We start from the raw sequence: 21,830 nt of genomic DNA, 5'->3' as shown, positions 1-21,830 counted from the left end.
TTGATGTGTCCCTCAATTACCATGATAACATTATTATATCATAGTTTTATTGTTGTTTATTACATTTTATTTTAATTTAGTGACAGATTAAATTATTAAAAAACATATTCATATAGACACTTCCACTTTCGAGAATACCACCTTAAAGGTATAAACAAAACACTTATTTGTTATCCCATTGTGTATTTTTTATTTTCACTTTTGTATGATGTTTATTCTGTTGGTTTTGTGCACAGTGGTACCACTGTTGCTGTCTGTATGTATTGATTCTTTTCCAATCTCATGAAGATTTGAGAAAATAAAGAAATATTTGAAACTATGTCACAGTGTGGTAGTTATGTATATAATTGTGTCTTCTGTATCTGGGGATATCAAGGAGAACTAATAGGATTGGAAGGTATGTATTGAATGGAAAGATAGAAGAGAAGATGAAAGATGGAAAAACAAAGAGTAACATAAGGAAAACTGAAAGTGAAAATGATAGAAGGAAAAACAAAGATATAACATAAGGAAAGATAGAGAGAAAATAATGATAGGATAATAAAACAAAGAATACCGTAAGAAGTGAACAAAGGAAAAACAAAGAATAACATAAAAGAAACTGAAAGTAAAATAGAAGGAAAAACAAAGAATAGCATGAGGAAAGATAGCAAGAAAATAATGATAGAATAATAAAACACAATATCACAAGAAGTGAAAGAAGGAAAAGCAAAGGCGGAAATCAGGAAAGACAGAAAGAGAAAATGATATATAATAAAAAAATTCAAATATAAAGAGAAGAGGAAGAAAGAAAATGATGAAAAATATGGAATATCAAGAGATGAAAGAAGGAAAAAATTATCATAATTTTATCATTTTTCCCTTTATTTTCTATCTATACTATTTTGTCACCTTTCCTTTCTATCTTTCATTATGTTATTCCTAGTTTCCTTCTTTCATCTTTATATTTATTTATCCTTTTTTTTATAATCCTGCTGTTATTCATTGTTTGTCCTTCTATCATTTTCTCTTTCCGTTTTATTAAATGTAATTCTTTGTTTTTCCACCTTTTATATAGCACGCAGTAGGCAGTTAACAGTCCTTTATCTGTCCCACAGGCACTCACTGAATATTGGAAACGTACTAGCTTTGCCTACTATGGTTCACTGTTGTATAACAAACTCTCATTTTCTGTTCAGTCATGCACATCACTACATTTGTTCAAAAAGCAATGCTGCCTTTCTATGCATTTGCTGCGACTCTTTGACCTTTTTGTAACCTTTCAAATGTGCAATAGGCCTACTACACTCCATTCCTTAATTCTGTAATTATCTTAGTATTTCTAATTTTTTTTAAATTGTGTTTTTTAAATTTTATTTTGTTCGTTTGTTTTAGGTGTGGTTTCAGTGTTAGTGAAATAATTCAGTATAATTTTTTTTTTAAATAATAATAAAAATTGTACGATTCAAATATATATGTTTAATTTGATATGTCACATGTATGTATACTTTTTAATTATTGCATAAATGATACTTATGTTTTTTTATACTGTTATTGTATTATGCAGGGCTTTCTTGAAAAGCAGATCTACTGGCTTCCAGTGGGACTGAATGAAACTACCCTGTCGAAAGAAATCATGAATAAATAAATAAACCCATAAATAGTTTCTAATATTTCTTTATTCTCTCAAATCTTTATGAGAATGGAAACAAAAATCAAGACAGACAGCCACAGTGGTATCACTATGCACAAAACCAACAGAATACACATCATACAAAAGTGAAGCGAAAAATACACAATGTGATGACGAACAAGTACATTGTTTCATACCTTTGGTGTTTACACAAACCCAAACAGACAACATAACCCTGCAAGTACTATTTTTCAAGGTATAATTTATTTTTGTCTGTTTAAAGCCAGAAGGGTGTTAAAGGTAAAGACCAGTTTTGGAAACGCCCCAATTTCAAAAAATGAAATTGAAGCTCTTATTACCAATCATGTGAAAGAATGTTTTGAATAATACATGATGATAAAAATGTTGTCGGGAAACCACCTACTAATTGATATATTTGGTAAATTAGTGTATCTCTCGCCTGTTGAGAGATATGAAATGCACGTGTTGCGCACGTGTGTGTAGTCCCATATACATCTTTCTGTGTACAGTGATTCTAACTTTATGAAGACTTGGCCAAATTTCTTATCATTTTGATGATTCCAGAACCTTGCAGTACATCTATGCTAGATGATCAACCTAGTCTGATCAATTTCACAATGTTTCTTTCACAATGCAATCGCATGACCATAACTGGTCTTTACCTTTAACTCAAATATTTCATTATAGTGTTAGGGTTAGTGCCCTTGTGGCTCTTAACAGACAATCTCTTCAAATAACATATATCATCTAGTGTCTATTATGTGTGGGTCTATCATTTAGACCTCACAATGATTATGCACAAAGTGTGTGCGGGCAAGTATAGAATCCAATGACCAGGGTAATAGTATATCTGTAAAGCGCTTAGAGACATCGTAGATGTATTCAGCGCTATATAAAAGGGGAATATTATTATTTTTGTCATTTATCTTAGCATCAAATTCATTAATGGCCAGTGCGGCAAGGTAAACAAAAAAACATATCAAGTACCGTATTGACTTTAAAATTGGACAAGGTTTAGACCCATCTGGGTTAACTTATATTTCTAATCTTTATAAATAGATATCACCCTCGTTTCAGTAATTACAAAATAAATACTGGTAACTTTTCAAAATTTCTAACTCATTCTTTGTGGAGATAAGTCCAAAATATACACTTGTATAATATTTTAAAACATCTATGAAGAAAACAGAAACACAAACATACAAGAATTTGGATAACTATCGACTCTACCGTATCCACATAACATTCATAATACCTAACCAGGCTTCATACACAATAATCTCAGCTTTATAAGCTTAAAATGAAATAAAATTCTGTCGTAAAATAAAACAAATATCTGTGTATACTGGAATGCATCAGAACAATTTTTACGATAAGCGACAACATGGTATAATACTTCTTTGACTTGTCATAAATAATTTGTTTGGCACTGTTAAAAACAAATGGAGAGGAGTTGTAAGCATTATCTGTAGATATGGAGGATGAGATTAGGATTTTGTGTAAGCATTACTCTTCCAAAGTTTGCAGAAAAAGGGGTTTTTAATTTAAGTTCTCTGTTTTGTCTGTGGAATGTGGTAGTTAAAAATAAAGTGCATTTTGGCTGAAACACCAACAAAATCAAATATAAAGGGTATTGGGGATATTAAAACCTGAGATTTGAAGCATGTATGCTTTTATGTCCAACTTTGTTTTATGTAATGCTCCTAAAAATAAAAATTGAAATGCCGTAAACAGGATTAATAGAGGTATTATGTACAATCTACATTCTCCTTGATTTCATGTTAAATAGTGAAATTAATTAAAAAAGAATTCACTTGCTTTCGCAAAAAATAAGCACCATGCAAGTTTTATATCCTACAAAAATTATGTGTTACATCTCCTATTACGGAGTGAATACTCTGGGGCTTGCCACTCCCTCTTGCCCCTATTGATACTCTACTCGAGTCCCTACACAAGATTTTCAGCCATAATTGCTCAATATTGTTAACCCTTTCAGGACATGATTTATTTTTAAGGCTAAATTGATCACATATTGTTCTTCAAATTGGCACCTATAATATATGTCTATTGTTGCTACACTGTTACAATAACATGGAATGTCTCTGACAACGATATACATGGGTGAGAATGTTGTCGAAATGTTAAACAAAATGACAAATTTTGATCGAATACAATGATTTGAGTCTCTCAACGTGTTGCCAGTTTAAGGATTTTAAAGATTATTTTCCATTTCCAAAATTCCTGGCATCAAATGCAATAAAGTCATGAAACAAAAATGGCTGTAATGTGTGCAGAAATTTTGCCCTTACTATCTAGCTGGCTTATTTTTGTTAGGGCTCTGAATTAAAGGTTACCGGTATATGGGGTCAAACTACAAAATGTGGAATGACTGTCACTAAAGGATTAACAAGACAGGATTAAATATTAATAAAATCATAAAACTCTATTCAGTACTGTACATACAATATATCAAAATGTGATTGCACATGTTCCCCTAATACTTCCGCACATCATTATTTTGAGACAACATCACACAACTACTTTACAAAAATTTATCTACCCCTACCGCTAACACAAACATTTGAAATAGGTTGAAATCAACAAGCGGTTCTAGCTTGATCGAGTTATCCTTATTTTCATTTATCTGATACCGCTAACCAAAATAAATTAACTAGCCAAAATACAGCTAAGATTCAACAATATTTTGTTATACAGATGCCTTTTATGAATACACCATGATTTCGTGGGCAGAAGTGTTAGATAAATGTCATTTGGGTACTCATATATAAAATCATTATTTTTCAGACAGTTTAGTGAAACATTTATTTTTAATGTGATACACAAATCTTTGATACACGACTCCTACCAGACCTACCTAAAATCTTTTGATTTATAAAACCATTCCAAATGAAAATTAATATATGGAAAGTTTACCCTTGAACCAAATTTTTAAAAAACATACCTTTATTCTTTTTACAAACCCAAATAAAAAAAAAAATCCTCATCCACACATCAGTAATAATTTGAGGCAACAATACAAATAAATGCGGCCAATTTGAGGAGGAAAGGTAAATTCATGTAGACCTTTAGTTAATTCTAAACTGCAATGGAACAGCACATATTTTGCTACAGCGGCGGTTTAACATGTCATGTGCGAAACAAGGCGTTATTCAGCATCAATAAATAATGAGAGGAAATACTTTAACAAAACTTTCTATACCATCAAATCTAGGGTTCAGTGACACAAAGATGTAACTCCATATTTTGCCAAAATTAGTATTTGATATCAAAATGTTCAGAAAAATGTGGGCTTTCCAGAAAACACAAAGACTTAACTCCACCACACCAATATTGAAGTCAATGGCTAGTGAAACATAGTCCTTAAGGCCCAAGTGCTCAGTGACACATAAACCACTTTTTCTAAAAATGGCCAAAATGGAGTTACGTTTTTGTATCACTGACCCCTCGAAATGGCTCTAGTCTACTCCTTGTGGTGGGGTCATGTGTCAAACACGCTCTCGTCTTCTGACTCACTGTTGGGACCGCCCAAGAGGTGGAAGTTGATTGGTTTTAGGCATTGCTTGGATTTCTGTAGCCGACGACGCCCACCGGCGCCAAAGAAAAGTACGACACAGACTATGAGAGGAAGAAGACCTGCTAGAGCCAAGCTGCTTGCAGCTAGTATCCAACCTAGAAAGACAGGATTAAAAATAAGAAAGTTATGAAGTTTTTAAGTCCCGATCAATCAAACACAAAATGACAACTCCGCGACGTATTTTGCGAGGTCCTCTCTCCTTTAGCTCTGTACATAAATGTTCATAAACTTTCATTTTCTTGGTTATTGTTGACGGAATAGATTTGCTTCATACAGGGGTTTAATAGAAACATATTTGCAATAATTGTATTTAGGGTGCATTTATGTATGAACATTTTCTTTAGGGATAAGAGACATTTCTGATTATTTTTTATAGTACAGAGCAAATGAGAGGGAACAGCCACAACTTAAGTTCAAAACTACCAGATATGTAATCGCATGAGTGTGTACACAAAGAAAGTAGTAGGAATAATCATAATTTTTTACAAATTCTTGCATAGCGCATAACATATCCTAATGTGCTCTGGAAGAAAAGGGAAAGAAAAGCAAAGAGAAAATTGGTCACTGAGTTCCTTTTATCTGTTACACATTTGGAATAAGTGTTTCACAGGCAGAATTGAAAATTATCTATCATAATAATGTTGCTAAGAGAGACAGGGAAGCTATTCCATAAAAAACTGGGACAGCATGGGCATACAGTATCATGGATATCTGAACATTTTGTGAGGTGACTATGCATGATTGGTTTGATCTGTTGAAAATTGATGCAAACGTTTGATCACACAAGAAAAATTGTGCCATCCTGAGCTGGTACTTGCCGTAAGCTGAATAAGTATGAAAACTTTGAATATTGGTTGTCCAACTTAGAATCTAGAGATTCAGAAGTTCTGCTTCAGGAGAGGGTTTCACAAAGACTAAGATCGACTTTAAGTTGGACTTAAATATGGACGGCCTTTCATGCCACTTTTTACTCTCATCATTTACTGGCATTGGTTTCTCAAGAGACGTACCAATCAATCATGGTCACAAATCTACAGAATTTTCATTTTTTGATAGTTCATTATTGAAGGAAAAAATATTATCTAAAGATCATAATCGAGAGACCAATGGAGAGAGCACCCAGTGGCATGAATGGCCTGCCATAGTTAAGTCCAACTTCAAGTTGATCTTAGTCTTTGTGAAACACCCCCCTGGATTCTGAGTTTGCTCAAACTGATTCAATTCATTTGGCCTACCTATATTCCACTCAACATCAAGAGGTAGCGATGGCGGTTTTCCCCTGCACAGCTCATCGACGTCATCGACCACGAAAGGTGACGCGATGTGGAAGAAGTTTTGAACAGGGCATCTCTCATTGCATTCTGGGAACTTGAGGAGGTATGGTGGCTTTGAAGTGTCATTTCTAAATAATAACTGCACTGTATGTGAACTGGAGAGTAAGAGAGAGAAAGATAACAAAACATGGAACAAGGTTTTGAACATGACATATTTCTGACTGCACTTTAAGAACTTGAGGAGGTATGGTGGCTTTGAAGTGTCTTTTCTGAATAATAACTGATCTGTATGTGAACTGGAGAGAGAGAGAGAATGAGAGAGAGAGAGAAAGATAACAAAACATGGAACAAGGTTTTGAACTGGACATTTCTGACTGCACTTTAAGAACTTGAGGAGGTGTGTTGGCTCAAAGTGTCAGTGCTGAATAAAAGGGACTTTTAGATTTGCATGTCGACAAAGTGGACTGCTAAGTGTGACGTCCTTTTAAGGCACTGGCAGCGCCTTAAAGGACGTCACAGTGCCTTATAAGGACGTCACACGTAGCAGTCCACTATGTCAATGTGCAAATCTAAAAGTCCCTAATAACTGCACTGGAGAGAGAGAGAGAGAGAGAGGGAGAGAAAGGTGATAACAGAAACATGGAAAAAAGTTATGAAAAGAAAATTTCTCACTGCACTTAAAGAATTTGAGGAGGTATGAAGGCTATGAAGTGTGATTTCTGAATGACACTTTTGTCATCAATAATTACACCTTATGTGAACCAGGGAGAAAGAGAGAGAGAGACGGAGAAGGAACAAAAGATGATAACAAGATTTAGAACCTAACATTTCTCATTGCAACTCTTGGAACTTGGAGGTAAAGTAGCTTTAAAGTGTCAATTCTGTATTGGTGAGAAAGATGAAAAAAAAGACAAATGGCATTATTAGCTAGCTATGTCCTCATTGAATCAAAGTCCAAATGGAGACTTGCAACTCACCCATCATCTTCTTTGTACAGTTCCACCATGATACAGGAAGCGGTGGGAGGAGCGACGTTTGTGAACAAACCAAACAGACCTAAAAACGGTGCTAGGTTGTCATCGTGCTGAGGGTAAAAAGAGAGAAAGCATCATGATGATTACTGGGAGCAAGGGTGACTGATGGGGCTTTGCAAGGAAGTTGCAATCGATTGCAAGTTGCAGAATTCGCGACTAATACTTGCAATCGATTGCAACACAACTTTCAGGGGTGATAATGAGCACTAAAAAAAAAAAAGGACTAGGGGGAAAAAAAAAACATTACCCCCCCCCCCCTTTTTGAGCAAGAAAAAAAGGGGGGAAATAAGGGGGAAATCCAGAAATTAGGGGTGAAATATGGTAGGGAAAAATAATAATAATAATAATCAGGAAAAAATAAAAAATAATCGGGAAACCAATTTAAATCTGGTAACTATCAGGCCTAACTTTTGAACAAAATGGATTCATGTTTTTTTCATTTTTATATGAACTCTTATGGGTTAAGCACAAAAGAAGTGTCTCAACTTACCCCAGAGTACATAAATATCCTACTGTCATTGTTTGTTCTGTTTAAATGAGCCTTCATATTTGCAATCATTGCTGCTAAAAGAACTCCTAGAAAGACAAAAATTAGAGAGAATGATGTAAATTAGAAGAATGAAAATACATTTACCAGCATACAGTGAGTTTACAAGAATAAATGATCTGTTACGACTCTATTTTGGGTTTTTCCCAGTCACAAATTTGTCACAATTTGGCACCCAGCAGAGCGGATCAGTGATTTAGTATGACGGACACTCTCATCTATACAGTCCGAATTTTACTTTGACATTATCTCTTATTTTGACAGGTATATTCGGTAAAACCTGTGTATAATTAATTACCACTCAAGGGGGACATGAAAAGTTGCCTTTATGTACAGGTTCCTTAAATACAAGTTTCACAAGGACACACTTCTCAAGGGGAAACATAAAATAAGGTCTTTCTTCAGGTTGATATGTTTCAGTTTTGAATGCTTTAAATACATATTTTTGGATTCATTAAACTTTTTATTTCAAGTAAAAAAAAAAACTTAAAAAAAAAAACGACCATAGATTTTAAGATTTTGGGGTCCATCGCAAAGGGTAATACAAGATTATTTTTTTTTAAAGCCTCATCGGAAACCAGGTTTTGCTCCATGCAGTAGCGCTTCATTTCGTAATAAGCGTTAGTTCATTATTTTCTGATCCATAGAGAGACTCTAAACAAAATTGCAAATGAACGAGTGGTTTCCTAAGCCTCAACATATCCAGTCTTTCTAAACAGGTGTTCACTGAAGCAGGTTTGGAGGCATTTTAACAAATTGGAATTAAATAAATTGAACTCAAATTTAAAGAAAAAAAATCCAACCTGAAGTAATTCTTTTCTCGTCTGTTGTCATATCGGAGAAGTCTGCTTCAAAGGCAAAATCATGCGTAGCTTTTAATTTGTTGAAGGTCTCGTCATCCGCCCATTCCGGTAAATTTCTTCCTTCTTTACGCTAAAAAGAAACGAAATAAAGAAAAATAATGCTGCTCTATAAAATATATTGAAAATGTAAACATGAAAATTAAACTCTTTTGATAAGGGTAAAAGTGAGAAGGGCGAGTTCTGGTACACATTAAAAATAATCAGTGAACTTTCTCATTCTCTGTATGTCAGTTCTGAAAAATATCAGAGAAGAAATTACCCCTATAATAAGGATTGCTCTTCAACTGCTCTGATATTTGAAATGTGACAAGAACTAGCTGTTTAGACCAAACTTGACGGCCTGTAGTTATAGCGAAGTTAGCAAGGTTGAAGATACAATAGCTTTTTCGATAGATTTTTAGTTGATTTATACGTTAATCCAGGGCCGAAACTATACATATATATTACTTATCGGTATCTATTTCAATGTGATGTGCACTCTGTTTACCCTTATACTGACATAGCACATGTATCTACATCTGTATATGCAATTGTATTATAAGTACCCAATAATTCAACCCTAATTAACATGCCTCTACTAAAATCTATTTAGGCCTGTCTTCATCAGCTCGAGTTTGCCAAATAACCCGCTATTTTAACTATTACGCAATGTTAATTTGCGTCTTCATCAGCCCACAGTTGCAGTTAGCGGGATATTTGGTCGCGCAAATTTCCTGAGAAATCTTGGCCTTGTTTCTATAATATCCTGCTATTTGGGAAATAGCAAGCTAATTTGCGTCCGTCCAATCTAGTTTGTGATGAGCCTATCGGTCTGGTGAAGGTGCAATTTCGAGCTTTGGGATAATATTCAGAGTCTGAAAATAGCAGGTTATTTGGTAAACTCGAGCTGATGAAGGCAGGCCTTATGTAAACTATGTCCTTTTCTCAACAGATCCCTCAACTTCTCTGTCGTCTTCCCCAGTTGGTCCCTTTTCATATCTCCTTTTCTCTCTTTACTTTTTAATTAGAAATTTGTTAATGCCATACATGCCAACACTGACAGCAAAGAAATAGGAACAAATTATGCTATTTTCAAAAAAAAGAGGAACAATCCTAACTCTCCTATTCAATACTACAGACAAATTTGTACAGAAAGAGGAACACCTGCATTAAAATGATAATTATCTTTTCCCAAAAAGAGGAATGTTCCTCTTTAATCTGAACAGTTGGCATGTATGTAATGCTCATTATCAATTTGAAGTGCAGTATTATGAACAATTATTCTTCTTAATTTGTGTTTCTTGTCAATTTGGTTGAATTAATTAGGTTCCGCTATATAACTTTAAACAATGTAGCTATGTAATCCTTGTTTGATTCAGTCTTTGGACTGTTTTTACAAGGAATTTTCGTTTGATAAACCAAAATGAATTGATGAATGAATGAATGATCTCTCTCTCTCTCCCTCCCTCCCTCTCTCTCTCTCTCTTTCCCTCCCTCTCTCATTCCAAAGTCTCAGAGCACAAATCTACAACTCACCTCTCTTATCAAAGTATCTCCCAGGTGATAGAAATTCTCGAAGATAACGTCTCCCGAAAATCCTGCTTTCTCATGAACTCTATCAAAGAAAATCTAGCGATAGAAAATATATCAAGATAGTTTAAATTTCTCACAAACCAAGAGGCAATCTTCACAACAACAGATCCAGTATACAGAGTGCTTTCTGAAGATGTGTATTGTGTTGCCAATTTTCACAGTAAACACTCTAAAGGTCATCTCGAGTTCCTGTATTGGAATAGCCTTTCAGAAGCTGTTCTGAAACAATTCTTAATTGAATATCATGCATGCAGTTTGTTTTCAGCATGAAATTTAAAAAAAATTATATTCATAAAAAAAAGCACATCTGAAAATTATACATTGGTGCATGCATATCATGCAAGTTGGTTGCGATAGACTATGTGCTTGATTTCTTTCTCTTTCTTTGCACGTTTGTCATATACATTTTATACTCTGGTAGTTATTGGGCAGATAGAAATCATTACCCTCGCCCCCTTGTAAATTACACAATTGTTATTGGATGACCGGGTAAAGAAGCTGGAAGCTGCAGGGATGAAATGTCTATTAAAGAGGTGTGAGAGGAGTAACAAGAAAAGAGAGGAAGCGAAATGATGAAGTATAAAAGGAAGTAAAAGTGACAGAGATAAGGGAGAAGATTAGAGAGAGAGCTGACTGAGATGGTATGGACCCGTGGAGAGGAAAGATGAAGATGAATCAATTAGATGAGCAGCAGAAAGAAAGGAGAGAGGAAGGAGAAAGACTCAGGAAGAGGTGGAGGATTGCATCATTGTAGAGGTGCCGTGGTCGAGTGGTTAAGTCGCCGGACTGTCGATCACAAGGTCCGCAGTTCAAAACCCTCCCTTTAACCCCACCTATAGTACGGGGTTAAGCAACATTTTGCCAGTGTGAAAAGAAAGTGGAATAAGCTTAACCCCGGACTATAGGTGGGGCTAAGATACCCTTTAACCCCACCTATAGTACGGGGTTAAGCAAAATATTGCCAGTGTGAAAATAGTATAGTATAGGTCACTCATGTAATTTGCAAACATTTTTTTTTACAATACAGGAGCTTGTGAGAACTGGGCCCCCATCTAATAAAGAGTTGATATAATTCGCAAGTTGGGTCTTGCGATTGATTTGGATCAATCGCAACTCTAATATATGACGGGGTCCAGACCTACCTGGTTATCTTTAATATATTGCTGCTCGGCAGGGCTGTTCTCTATGTAGTAATCGCTCACTCTATCACAATTTTGTAACCTGCTTCCACTCAGTAACTGTGTAGTAAATCAAAACGGAGTGTTCTAGAAGTTAATGCTACTGTCACAAAGGTTCGTACGAACGATAATTTTGTACGAATCTCGCTGCTTTTCCATTGTCTTCCTGAATTTCCATTGTCTGAAAATCGTTCATACGGCGTTCGTAGCAGTTCGTAATGGCATTTGTGACCGAGGCTTTAGGGGAAGTCCACTCTGGTATTTATATCTCTTCTGAAGACATTTATGTTAATCCAATAGTCAAATTATTTCCTTACTAGTACAATAAGATCGTAATTATTCAACTATTACAATTGTAATCATAAGTTCATATATATTATATCTGATTTTTTTTTCTTTCTTCATCATTGTATACGATATGTTTTTCTGTTAATTCATGCATATTTAAATCTTTATGTAATATATTGTATAATTGATTGTTGTAAAGCGCATAGAGAATTTATTATTATGCGCTATATAAAAATGACCTTATTATTATTATTATTATTTAGAATTATTTTCTCAAAGCAGAAAAATGGAAGAGTCACATAAGAGACAGTTTTTGCAAAGTCTGATTAAAAATATGAAAGCTTTGAATTTTTGAAGTTTCAATAATACAAATTGGCAACTCTGTGAGGTAACTTTTAAGGTCCTCTTTCATTTGCTATGTATTATTGAATATTTCATGAATTATAATGTTTTGATAGGTGTTTTCAACTATCTAAAATTCATAACTCTCTTACGATTTGTCCGATTCTGTTCACACTTTCACCAGTCTGTCTCTCTGTGGTTTCTTTCTTTTTAGAACAGTTTGCTTTCAAAGCTGTTTTGATAGAGTTGAGCCCATTATTTTCTAATGCACTCAATTATTTATATTCACTAAATAATCACCCCTTCACTAAGTTCACTGTAATTAATAGACAATTAATTTCATAATCCAGTACACAACATCATCTTGTAGGGAGGACAAACCAGCGATATACTTACATAATCTTGCCCTTCGGCCACAGTAAACACTGGCACCGGTGGCCATAGAGGTGTTCCACTTGATGGCTCCCCTCCCCCTGACTCTGCTGGAAAGAAACCCTGCAGGTTGGATTGTGCAGACATGATGGTGCGCTCTCTCGGTGAGCTACGAACGTAGAATTGTTTCGGGCGGTAGATGCCGTCAAACAGTTTCAGGTCGGTCACGTAACGCTTCCTCAACCACTGCCCCAGTTTATACTGTTGGGCCATGCCCCTCTATCGTAGAAAAATAAAAACAGAAGTGCCATTTTATCCAAAAGAAAAACAGAAATAAAACCACCACCACCTCCTCCTCCTCCCTCCCTCCCCCCCCCCCCCCCCCTCCCCCTCCTCCTCCTCGAAGATTTTTTGCAGAACCTTGACATGAAGTGTGTCATATAATAAGGGAAGGGAGCGTGTGCCAATAGTTTACAAGGTGCAAGTAAAACAGCATTGGATCTATCTGCTGCAGCACCTCATTGGAGACAAAAGGCTTCAAAAGCTTGGTGTAAAAATAGCCCTAAGCTGGCATGACAATGTAAAAAGATATTTCTGCTTATTATATCTCTAGATTGTATACTTTATTTTTGTAACAGCCTCACAGAAGGTCTTTAGAAAGTGGAAATTATTCTCATAGAATACCTCAGTCAGCTGTCCGAAACCTTGGGGCCATGTGTCTTCCGTATAGTTGTCATTTGGGTAGCCATTTGTGGGCGATCTATCACCATGACGAAACAACTGAAGGAAAAAATAAAATAGTAGTTTAGACAATGTTCTTAGTACCTTATTAGTACTACCTTTACACTCTATATTGTTCCAATGACACATAATTAAATGTCTTTGCAATTCAGTCACTTTGGCCCGAATTCACAAAGGAGGTTTGTCGACAAACCTTGGTTTTCGTACGTCATATGAGGCGTTTTACGCGTCTTTTTTACAAAACCTGGTTTGTAAAGAACAAAAGGAGGTTTGGCAAAACAAAAGGAGGTTTGAGCTCAAACCTTGCTTTGTGAATTCGGGCCTTTATGTTTCAGGTAAAGACTACACTACTCTTTCATATCCTTCTTGGAAATATCTTTTTTATACATTTGCATCACATTCTGAAATTTCAAATTTGTACTGAATCTTTCTTTTTTGAAAGCCATATTTCTCTTTAAAGCCTGTCTGCACTAGTTTAGCCAGGAGGGATTAGACCTCCCTGCACGGTCACTGACAGGTTGTTATCTCATCAAATCAGCTCTCAATTAACATGTCATAAGAAAAGAGGATCATGGGGGACCAACGGGTACCGCTTAGGCATTGTTTGCTAAATAGAGGGCGCAAGAATAGCCAACTAGAGCAATCATGCTTTAAAATGCATCAATTAATGTTACATTCAATGATGATTAGTATTCCTCCTCCTTTATAGCACAGCTTTTAATACACATCCAGGATAGTAATGCAGCTATGTGTGAAGCACACATAGCTGCATTACTATCCTGGCTGTGTATCTAGTATTATATCCCGCATACTAAGAATCTTGCAATCTGATTGGTCTAAACGAGTTCACATGATAAATATAGATAATTAAGTACTATCTACCTTAGATAGTTCTTTTGTAAAGTAATTTTTTGCTGCTACCCCACTCGCCCACCCTTGCCCATTGAATACGCATAGCAAAGTAGGTTACGCGAAATGTCAAAGTCAATGTCAATGTCAAATGAGCATGCATCGACTGTAGACTATTACATGTATGCATGTTGCGCTTTGTAAAATCTAGCTGAAGCTAAACTGTCTGCAGAATCAGTCCTTATTATGTAAAATTCACTTTAAATATATTGCCGATATGGGATATAAAACAAATATTATTAACCTCCTTTACTCGGGCAATGGATACAAATTATCATCGCCTCAGTGATCAGTTGAGTTTTGTACAGTGGTGTTTGAAATGTTGAGAATCAATAGCACAGCTATAGCCTATAGGCCTACTACTAGTAGTAGCTGTGCTATTGATTCTCAACATTTCAAACACCACTGTACAAAACTCAACTGATTTCACTCAAAATCGGTACTTCAGAAGTTCAGTGACAATTGATGACACCTATTAAGGCTAAATAGCAGTAAAATACAATTTTTTAAACTTTCCGATGTTAGAAAAAATAATTTAAAAATTCAAATAATGAGTCCACTGTCAAACTTGCCGATCAGCCGCATCGGCATGATTGTGTGCATCTATGTGTAACGAGTGTATTGACTATTCATGTATTCAAATGCTGCCTATTCACGTAAAGCAGTGCTAAAGGTCAATACGCATTAGCTTTGCTGGAGTGCTCTGGTTGAAGTAGCAGTCGAGGTAATAACACCACTGACGAAATAAAACATAATAAATTGATCATCTTACTCAACAATGAGGCTAAAAAACGGACATATTACCAAATTCACAAGTTTGATGGTTCTCTCACAGGAACTAATTGATAGAAAAGACGAGAAACAGGCGAAAAACAGCAATAACATGCTCCACATCTTCAGAAATTGTGATGCCGTGGAAGCTGCCATCTTGGATACAATTTTTGGCGTAGTCTTCTCCCTATTTGGCAAGCAAAATGTGGTGTGAGAAATATAAAAAAAAGTATTCATCATTAGCTGATAAGTGGACTGATAAGTGAACAAAAATGAAACAGATAGATAAGAATTTATAGAAATTTGCTGTTAATAATAAGCAGAACCAGAATATTTCATTAAGTAATACATGTACAAGTTTATTGGTAAGTATATTGGCGTCTTGAAATGAGACTTGCAAACTGACACATTCCCAAATGGCCAGGAAGAGCATATGTTTTTTATAGACACTAAGGGGCCGTGGCCACTAACAGTAACACTAGTAAAATAAAAAGGAGTAAAATAATTGCTTCCAGAAGCAACTGTGACAAGCACTGCCGGGCGTTCCATCAGGCGCGGATCCAGGGGGGGGGGGGGGGGGGGGGGGGCCGAGCGGGCCTTGGCCCCCCCCCCCCCGCAAAAAAAAAAAAGAGAAGAAGGAAACAAAGGGAGAAAGAGAAAAAGGAGAAAAAGGGAAAGAAAGAAGAGGAAGAAGAAAAGTAAAGGGGGAAGAAGGAGATCGGGGGGGGGGGGGGGCCGAAAGGGCCTTGCCTCCCAGGCTGTTAACCCCCCCCCCCCCCAATCAAAACAAAATAAGAGAGAAGGAAGGAAAGGGAAAGAAAAAAAAGGAAAAGAGGAGATACTGGCGTACTGATAGAGGGGGAGGGGGGCTTGGGGGACATCAAATTCAAACGTGGTTTATTACTGATTCCACAACGGTGTAGTACAAATAATGCTGAAATGACATAACTTCCGAAATTTTTCCTCACTTTTTAGTAAATTATACGTTTGTATGTGTTTGTTGGAAAATAAAAAAAATTCCTAAATTTACAACCAGGCAAAAAATATGATTCTTGAGATTCCTACATGTCAGGGCCCGAGGAACGGCGGGGATCGAGAGCCTCGAGGCATCAAAATATGCTCATCTGACCGTGATTAAATGCCTGAAACCCCTAAGCTTCCGGGGGCTTTGCCCCCTGGATTCCATCTAGGGCCCTACGGCGGGCTCTTATAATTATGATCATCTGAGGGTAATTTAATGCCTAAAACCCCTGATTTTTTGGGGCTCCGCCCTGGACCCCACGCCAAATAGTGACTTGCCAGTGTCACAAAATAATAAGGTATACACAAAAATATGCTCATCTGACCTTAATTAAACGCCTAAAACCCCTGAGCTTCCGGGGCTGGCTCCGCCGCCTCGACCCCACCTCTTTGAAATTCAGACAAGGATTAAGAGTATAGAGAACGGTACAACGCATCGTTTTCTTTCTCTAATAATAAAACGTCAAAGCCTCGCGCAGGAGGGGAGGAGGGGGGGGGGGCTGAATTGAGACGAGGATTTAGATGCGAGAACGGTAATACGAATCTTTAATTATTGAATGAAACGTAAAAGCTTATGCACTTCGCGCGGGATGGAGGGGGAACTAAATTCCGATGAGGATTATTTTCGAGAACGGTACAATGAATCGTCTTCTTCTCTAATGATTAAATGAAGATTAAAAGCTTCCGCGCTTTGCGCGGGAGGGGGGAACCTGAATTCAGACGAGGATTAAGAGTCGAGAACTGTACAACGAATCGTCTTCTTCTCTAATGATTAAATGAAGATTAAAAGCTTATGCACTTCGCGCGGGATGGAGGGGGAACTAAATTCCGATGAGGATTATTTTCGAGAACTGTACAACAAATCGCCTTCTTTCTCTAATGATTTAATGAAACGTAGAAGCTTCCGCGCTTCGCGCAGGAGGGGGAGGGGGAGAAATTGAATTTAGACAAGAATTAAAAGTCGAGAACTGTACAACGAATCGTCTTCTTCTCTAATGATTAAATGAAGATTAAAAGCTTCCGCGCCTCGCGCGGGAGGGAAGAACCTGAATTCAGACGAGGATTAAGAGTCGAGAACTGTAAAACGAATCGTCTTCTTTCTCTAATGATTTAATGAAACGTAAAAGCTTCCGCGCTTCACGCGGGAGGGGGGGGGGGGAGGGAAAAACTGAATTTAGATGAGGTTTTAAAGTCAAAAAAGGTACAACGAATCGTCTTCTTTCTCCAATGATTTTATGAAACGTAAAAGCTTCCGCGCTTCGCGCAGGAGGGGGGGGGGGGGGGAAGGGAAAAACTGAATTCAGATGAGGATTAAGAGTCGAGAACTGTACAACGAATCGTTTTCTTCTCCTAATAATTTAATGAAACGTAAAAGCTTCAGCGCTTCGCGCGGGAGGGGGGAAAACTGAATTCAGACGAGGATTAAGAGTCGAGAACGGTACAACGAATCGTCTTCTTTCTTTAATAGTTATATAAAACGTCAAAGCTTCCGCGCTTCGCGCAGGAGGGGGAGGGGAGGAACTGAATTGAGACAAGGATTAAGAGTCGAGAACTGTACAACGAATCGTTTTCTTTCTCTAATGATTTAATGAAACGTAAAAGCTTCCGCGCTTCGCACGGGAGGGGGGGGGGAACTGAAATCAGACGAGGATAAAGGGTCGAGAACGGTACAACGAATCGTCTTCTTTCTTTAATAGTTTAATAAAACGTCAAAGCTTCCGCGCTTCGCGCAGGAGGGGGGGGGGGGGGGGGGGGGGGGACTGAATTTAGACAAGGATTAAGAGTCGAGAACTGTACAACGAATCGTCTTCTTTCTCTAATAATTTAATAAATCGTAAAATTTTCCGCGCTTCGCGCGAGAGGAGAAAAACTAAATTCAGACGAGAATTATTTTCGAGAACGGTACAACGAATCGTCTTCTTTCTCTAATAATATAATGAAACGTCAAAGCCTGGGAGGGGGAACTCGCCCCCCCCCCCCGCATTACGTCACTGTTGGTCACCATAACGTACCAATATTTGGCTCGCATAATTTCAAATTTGGGCCCCCCCCCCCCTAAGAAATCCTGGATCCGCGCCTGCGTTCCATACTTACATCATGTAACACTGCACATGTACCGTTAAGGAGTCCAGTGGGGAAATTGAATTCAGACAAGATTAAGAGTAGTGAACAGTACAACGAATCGTCTTCTTTCTCTAATAATTTAATGAAACGTGAAAGCTTCCGCGCTTTGCGCGGGATGGGCGAAAATGAATCCACACAAGGATTAAGAGTAATAATTAATTAAGACGTCAAAGCTTCCGCGCTTCGCGCGGGATGGGCGAAAATGAATTCAGATAAGGATTAAGAGTAATAATTAATTAAGACGTCAAAGCTTCCGCGCTTCGCGCGAGATGAGCGAAAATGAATTCAGACAAAGATTAAGAATAATAGTTTAATGAAACGTCAGAGTTTCCGCGCTTCACGCGAGATGGGCGAAAATGAATTCAGACAAGGATTAAGAGTCGGAACCGGTACAATGAATCGTCTTCTTTCTCTAATAATTTAATGAAGTGTCAAAGCTTCCGCGCTTCGCGCGAGATAGGCGAAAATGAATTCAGACAAGGATTAAGAGTAATGATTTATTGAAACGTCAATGCTTTCGCGCTTCGCGCGAGATGGGCGAAAATGAATTCATACAAGGATTAAGAGTAATAATTTATTGAAATGTAAAAACTACGGGAGGGGGGGGGCGACTGGATCCAAACAAGAATTAAGAGTCGAGAACGGTACAACGGATCGTCTTCTTTCACTAATAATTTAATGAAGTGTCAAAGTTTCCGCGCTTCGCGCGGGAGGGGCGAATAGAAAAAAAAACTTAGTTCCTGGCCCCGGGTTTATAGGGTTAAATTTGTAGACATTTGGACATTGGCTATAATATATTTGTCGGTAATTGGTTGCTCGTTTTTGTGAGTAATTGGTGGCTCCCTCCCCACTCCCCCATTGACAAAGGTCTAGCGACGCCCCTGATAACGACACAGTTTATACACTCGAGAAAATGTTTGCAAATACTACTGATGAAGTACCGGACCACCGTCTTTGTGCATTGTGCGGCATCAAAGCATATACAACGTCTCAAGACGTGACAGATCACTTTTCTCTAACTTCTAACCAATCAGAAGGCCTCGTTTTTTTCTCCAAGGAAGTGCCGGTGGACATTATGCGCCAAATGTTGTTCTCAAATTGCAAAAGATCCCTACTATTGGAAGGGGTAGGAGAAATCAATTTTACGTCATATTGCTCCAGGAAGTGCCTGAAAATGCGTCTAATTTGGTTCTAAAATTGCAAATGCTTCCAACCCCGCCGCTTGGTCGCTCCGCTCCCTCGCCGCTAAAGCCCTGTTCTGTCGCTTCATCGTTTTTCATATATTTAACGTACCCCATGCCATTTTATGCCCCCCCCCCCCCCCGGTAAGAAATTCCTGGATTCGCCACTGATGCCCATACCCCTTGAGCTTCGGGGGCTCCGCCCCTTGACCCCCGCCGGGGCTTTGCCCCTCGACCCCACTTTGCGAAACGTTCAGCGGGGCCTGCATGTTAGAGTGGGGTGCTGCGGATTTTTTTTTGTCAGCCCCCCCCCCCTCCCCCCCCCCCCAAACGTTTTTGCTCATTACGCCACTGAATGGAGGTCTTTATAATAGCGATACGCGCATATCGTGGACATATTGTGCGAGAATGGGAAAGCGCGTCCGTTTTTTTTGTTATAGGGGTGAGAAGACATGAGTCCCTGAACGCTGGCGTACTGATGGGGGGGGGGGGGGGGGGGGTGGGGTGATGTATTTCTTATTCGAAACAAGTGATTTACAAATGTTGATGTTGCGTCATGATTTTTCGGCATTTTTTCTCCATTTTTTTTGTAAGTCATACCTTTTTATGCGTTTGTTGGAAAATAAGAAATTCCCAAATTACAGTCAGGCGAAATACGCTTATTTAGAAGCCCTTATGTCATGGTCTGCGAAGTGGCTGGGCGCGAGCCCCCCCCCCCCCCTCCTTTTTGAAAAAGTATGTTAAAGGTAAAGACCAGTAATGGTCATGCGATTGCATTGTGAAAGAAACGTTGTGGAATCGATCAGAAAAGGTTGATCATCTAGCATCTAGCATCTGCAAGGTTCTGGAATCATCAAAATGATAAGAAATCTGGCCCATGTCCGTAAAGTTACGAGCACTATACACAGAAAGATGTATATGGGACTACCCTATATCTCTCACCAGACCATGAGAGAAACAAATTTACCAAATATATGGATTAGTAGGCGGTTTCCCGGCAAATTTTTATCATCATGTATTAGTCAAAACATATTCTTTCACATGATTGGTAATGAGAGCTTCCATTTCATTTTTTGAAATTGGGGCGTTTCCAATACTGGTCTTTACCTTTAAAGAGAAAAAGAAGGAAAGACAGAGAAAAAAATAAGTGACCTGCCAATGTCACAAATAAGGTATAAAAAATGCTCATCTGACAGTAATTAAATGCTTAAAACCCCGGAGCTAACGGGGGCTCCGCCCCCTGGATGCTCATCTGATCGTAATTAAATACCTAAAACCCCCAAGCTTCCAGGGGCTCTGCTCCCTGGACCCCAACAAGGGCTCTAAGGCGGGCCCTGGATGCTCATCTGACCGTGATTAAATACCTAAAACCCCCTGAGCTTCCGGAAGCTCTGCCCCCTGGAACCCCACCAAGGGCCCTAAGGCGGGCCCCTGGATGCTCATCTGACCGTTATTAAATACCTCAAACCCCTGAGCTTCCGGGGGCTCTGCCCCCTGGACCCCACCAAGGGCGCTAAGGCGGGCCCCTGGATGCTCATTTGACCGTAATTAAATACCTAAAATCCCTGAGCTTCCGGGGGCTTTGCCCCCTGGACCCCACCAAGGGCCCTAAAGCGGCCCCCTGGATGCTCATCTGACCATAATTAAATACCTAAAACCCCTGAGCTTCCGGGGGCTCTGCCCCCTGGACCCCACCAAGGGCGCTCATTTGACCGTAATTAAATACCTAAAATCCCTGAGCTTCCGGGGGCTTTGCCCCCTGGACCACACCAAGGGCCCTCAGACGGCCCCTGGATGCTCATCTGACCGAAGTTAAATATTAAAACCTCTGAGCTTCTGGGGGCTCCCCCCCCCCTTGGAACACGTCAATTGCCTTACAGAGGGCCCCTGGATGCTCATCTAACCGTAATTAAATACCTAAAACCCCTGAGCTTCCAGGGGCTCAGCCCCTTGACCCCCTGCCGAGGCTCACGCCCTGGACCCCACGCCAATTTACGCTCTACCTGATCGATAATACTCCACTTTGAAAAACGTTCCGCGGGACCTGCATATAACGTGTTAGACTGGTGGTGATGCAGATTTTTCGTCTGCCCCCCCCCCCCCCTCCCTTCCCGGCGAACTTTTTTTCTCATTACGTCACTGCCCCTGGAATGTGAGCCCCCTGGGATGTTTGCCCCCCCCCCCCAATCCCAAACTGCTTTCGGCGCGCCTGGTAGCACACACATGCTTTAGCAGTCATGCAAAACAAACACTCCCCAATTATCATTCAACAAAATCTGAGAATGTATACTATTATCTAGATCTTTTGGGAATAAATCATTGTCAAAATCATTCAAAACATTAGGGTAAAAATAATTATTCCACCATTATGACCAACAGTGTAGAT

At 38.6% G+C, this 21,830-nt stretch overlaps 1 protein-coding gene across 1 annotated transcript; it reads right to left on the bottom strand.

Moving 5' to 3' along the window:
- Window positions 1–5,032: 5,032 nt before the first annotated feature.
- LOC762863 (lysosomal acid phosphatase) lies at window positions 5,033–15,281 on the bottom strand. The gene is made up of 10 exons (XM_030988585.1): window positions 15,153–15,281; window positions 13,383–13,478; window positions 12,723–12,977; window positions 11,661–11,756; window positions 10,462–10,554; window positions 8,887–9,016; window positions 8,027–8,112; window positions 7,480–7,586; window positions 6,464–6,657; window positions 5,033–5,323 (listed from the first exon to the last, which is right to left on the bottom strand). The coding sequence occupies exons 1-10, from the start codon at window positions 15,273–15,275 to the stop codon at window positions 5,133–5,135; spliced, it is 1,371 nt and encodes a 456-aa protein (XP_030844445.1). The 5' UTR covers window positions 15,276–15,281; the 3' UTR covers window positions 5,033–5,132.
- Between the last annotated feature and the right edge of the window lie 6,549 nt (window positions 15,282–21,830).

Source organism: Strongylocentrotus purpuratus, unplaced genomic scaffold, assembly GCF_000002235.5.
Source record: "Strongylocentrotus purpuratus isolate Spur 01 unplaced genomic scaffold, Spur_5.0 spur5_scaffold_17, whole genome shotgun sequence".
NCBI classification, from domain to species: domain Eukaryota; kingdom Metazoa; phylum Echinodermata; class Echinoidea; order Camarodonta; family Strongylocentrotidae; genus Strongylocentrotus; species Strongylocentrotus purpuratus.
The sequence above is the reverse complement of the archived record's forward strand: the minus strand, read 5'-3'. Positions and strand labels throughout refer to the sequence as shown.

Bases quoted from the DNA above. Each gene is read 5' to 3' on its own strand.
- LOC762863 (XM_030988585.1), bottom strand. From the start codon at position 15,275: ATGGCAGCTTCCACGGCATCACAATTTCTGAAGATGTGGAGCATGTTA. The intron at 9,017-10,461 runs GTGAGTTGTAGA...GTTTCTTTTTAG, and splicing joins GAGATACTTTGATAAGAGAG to CGTAAAGAAGGAAGAAATTT. The intron at 8,113-8,886 runs GTTGGATTTTTT...TTGTCTTTCTAG, and splicing joins CGAGAAAAGAATTACTTCAG to GAGTTCTTTTAGCAGCAATG.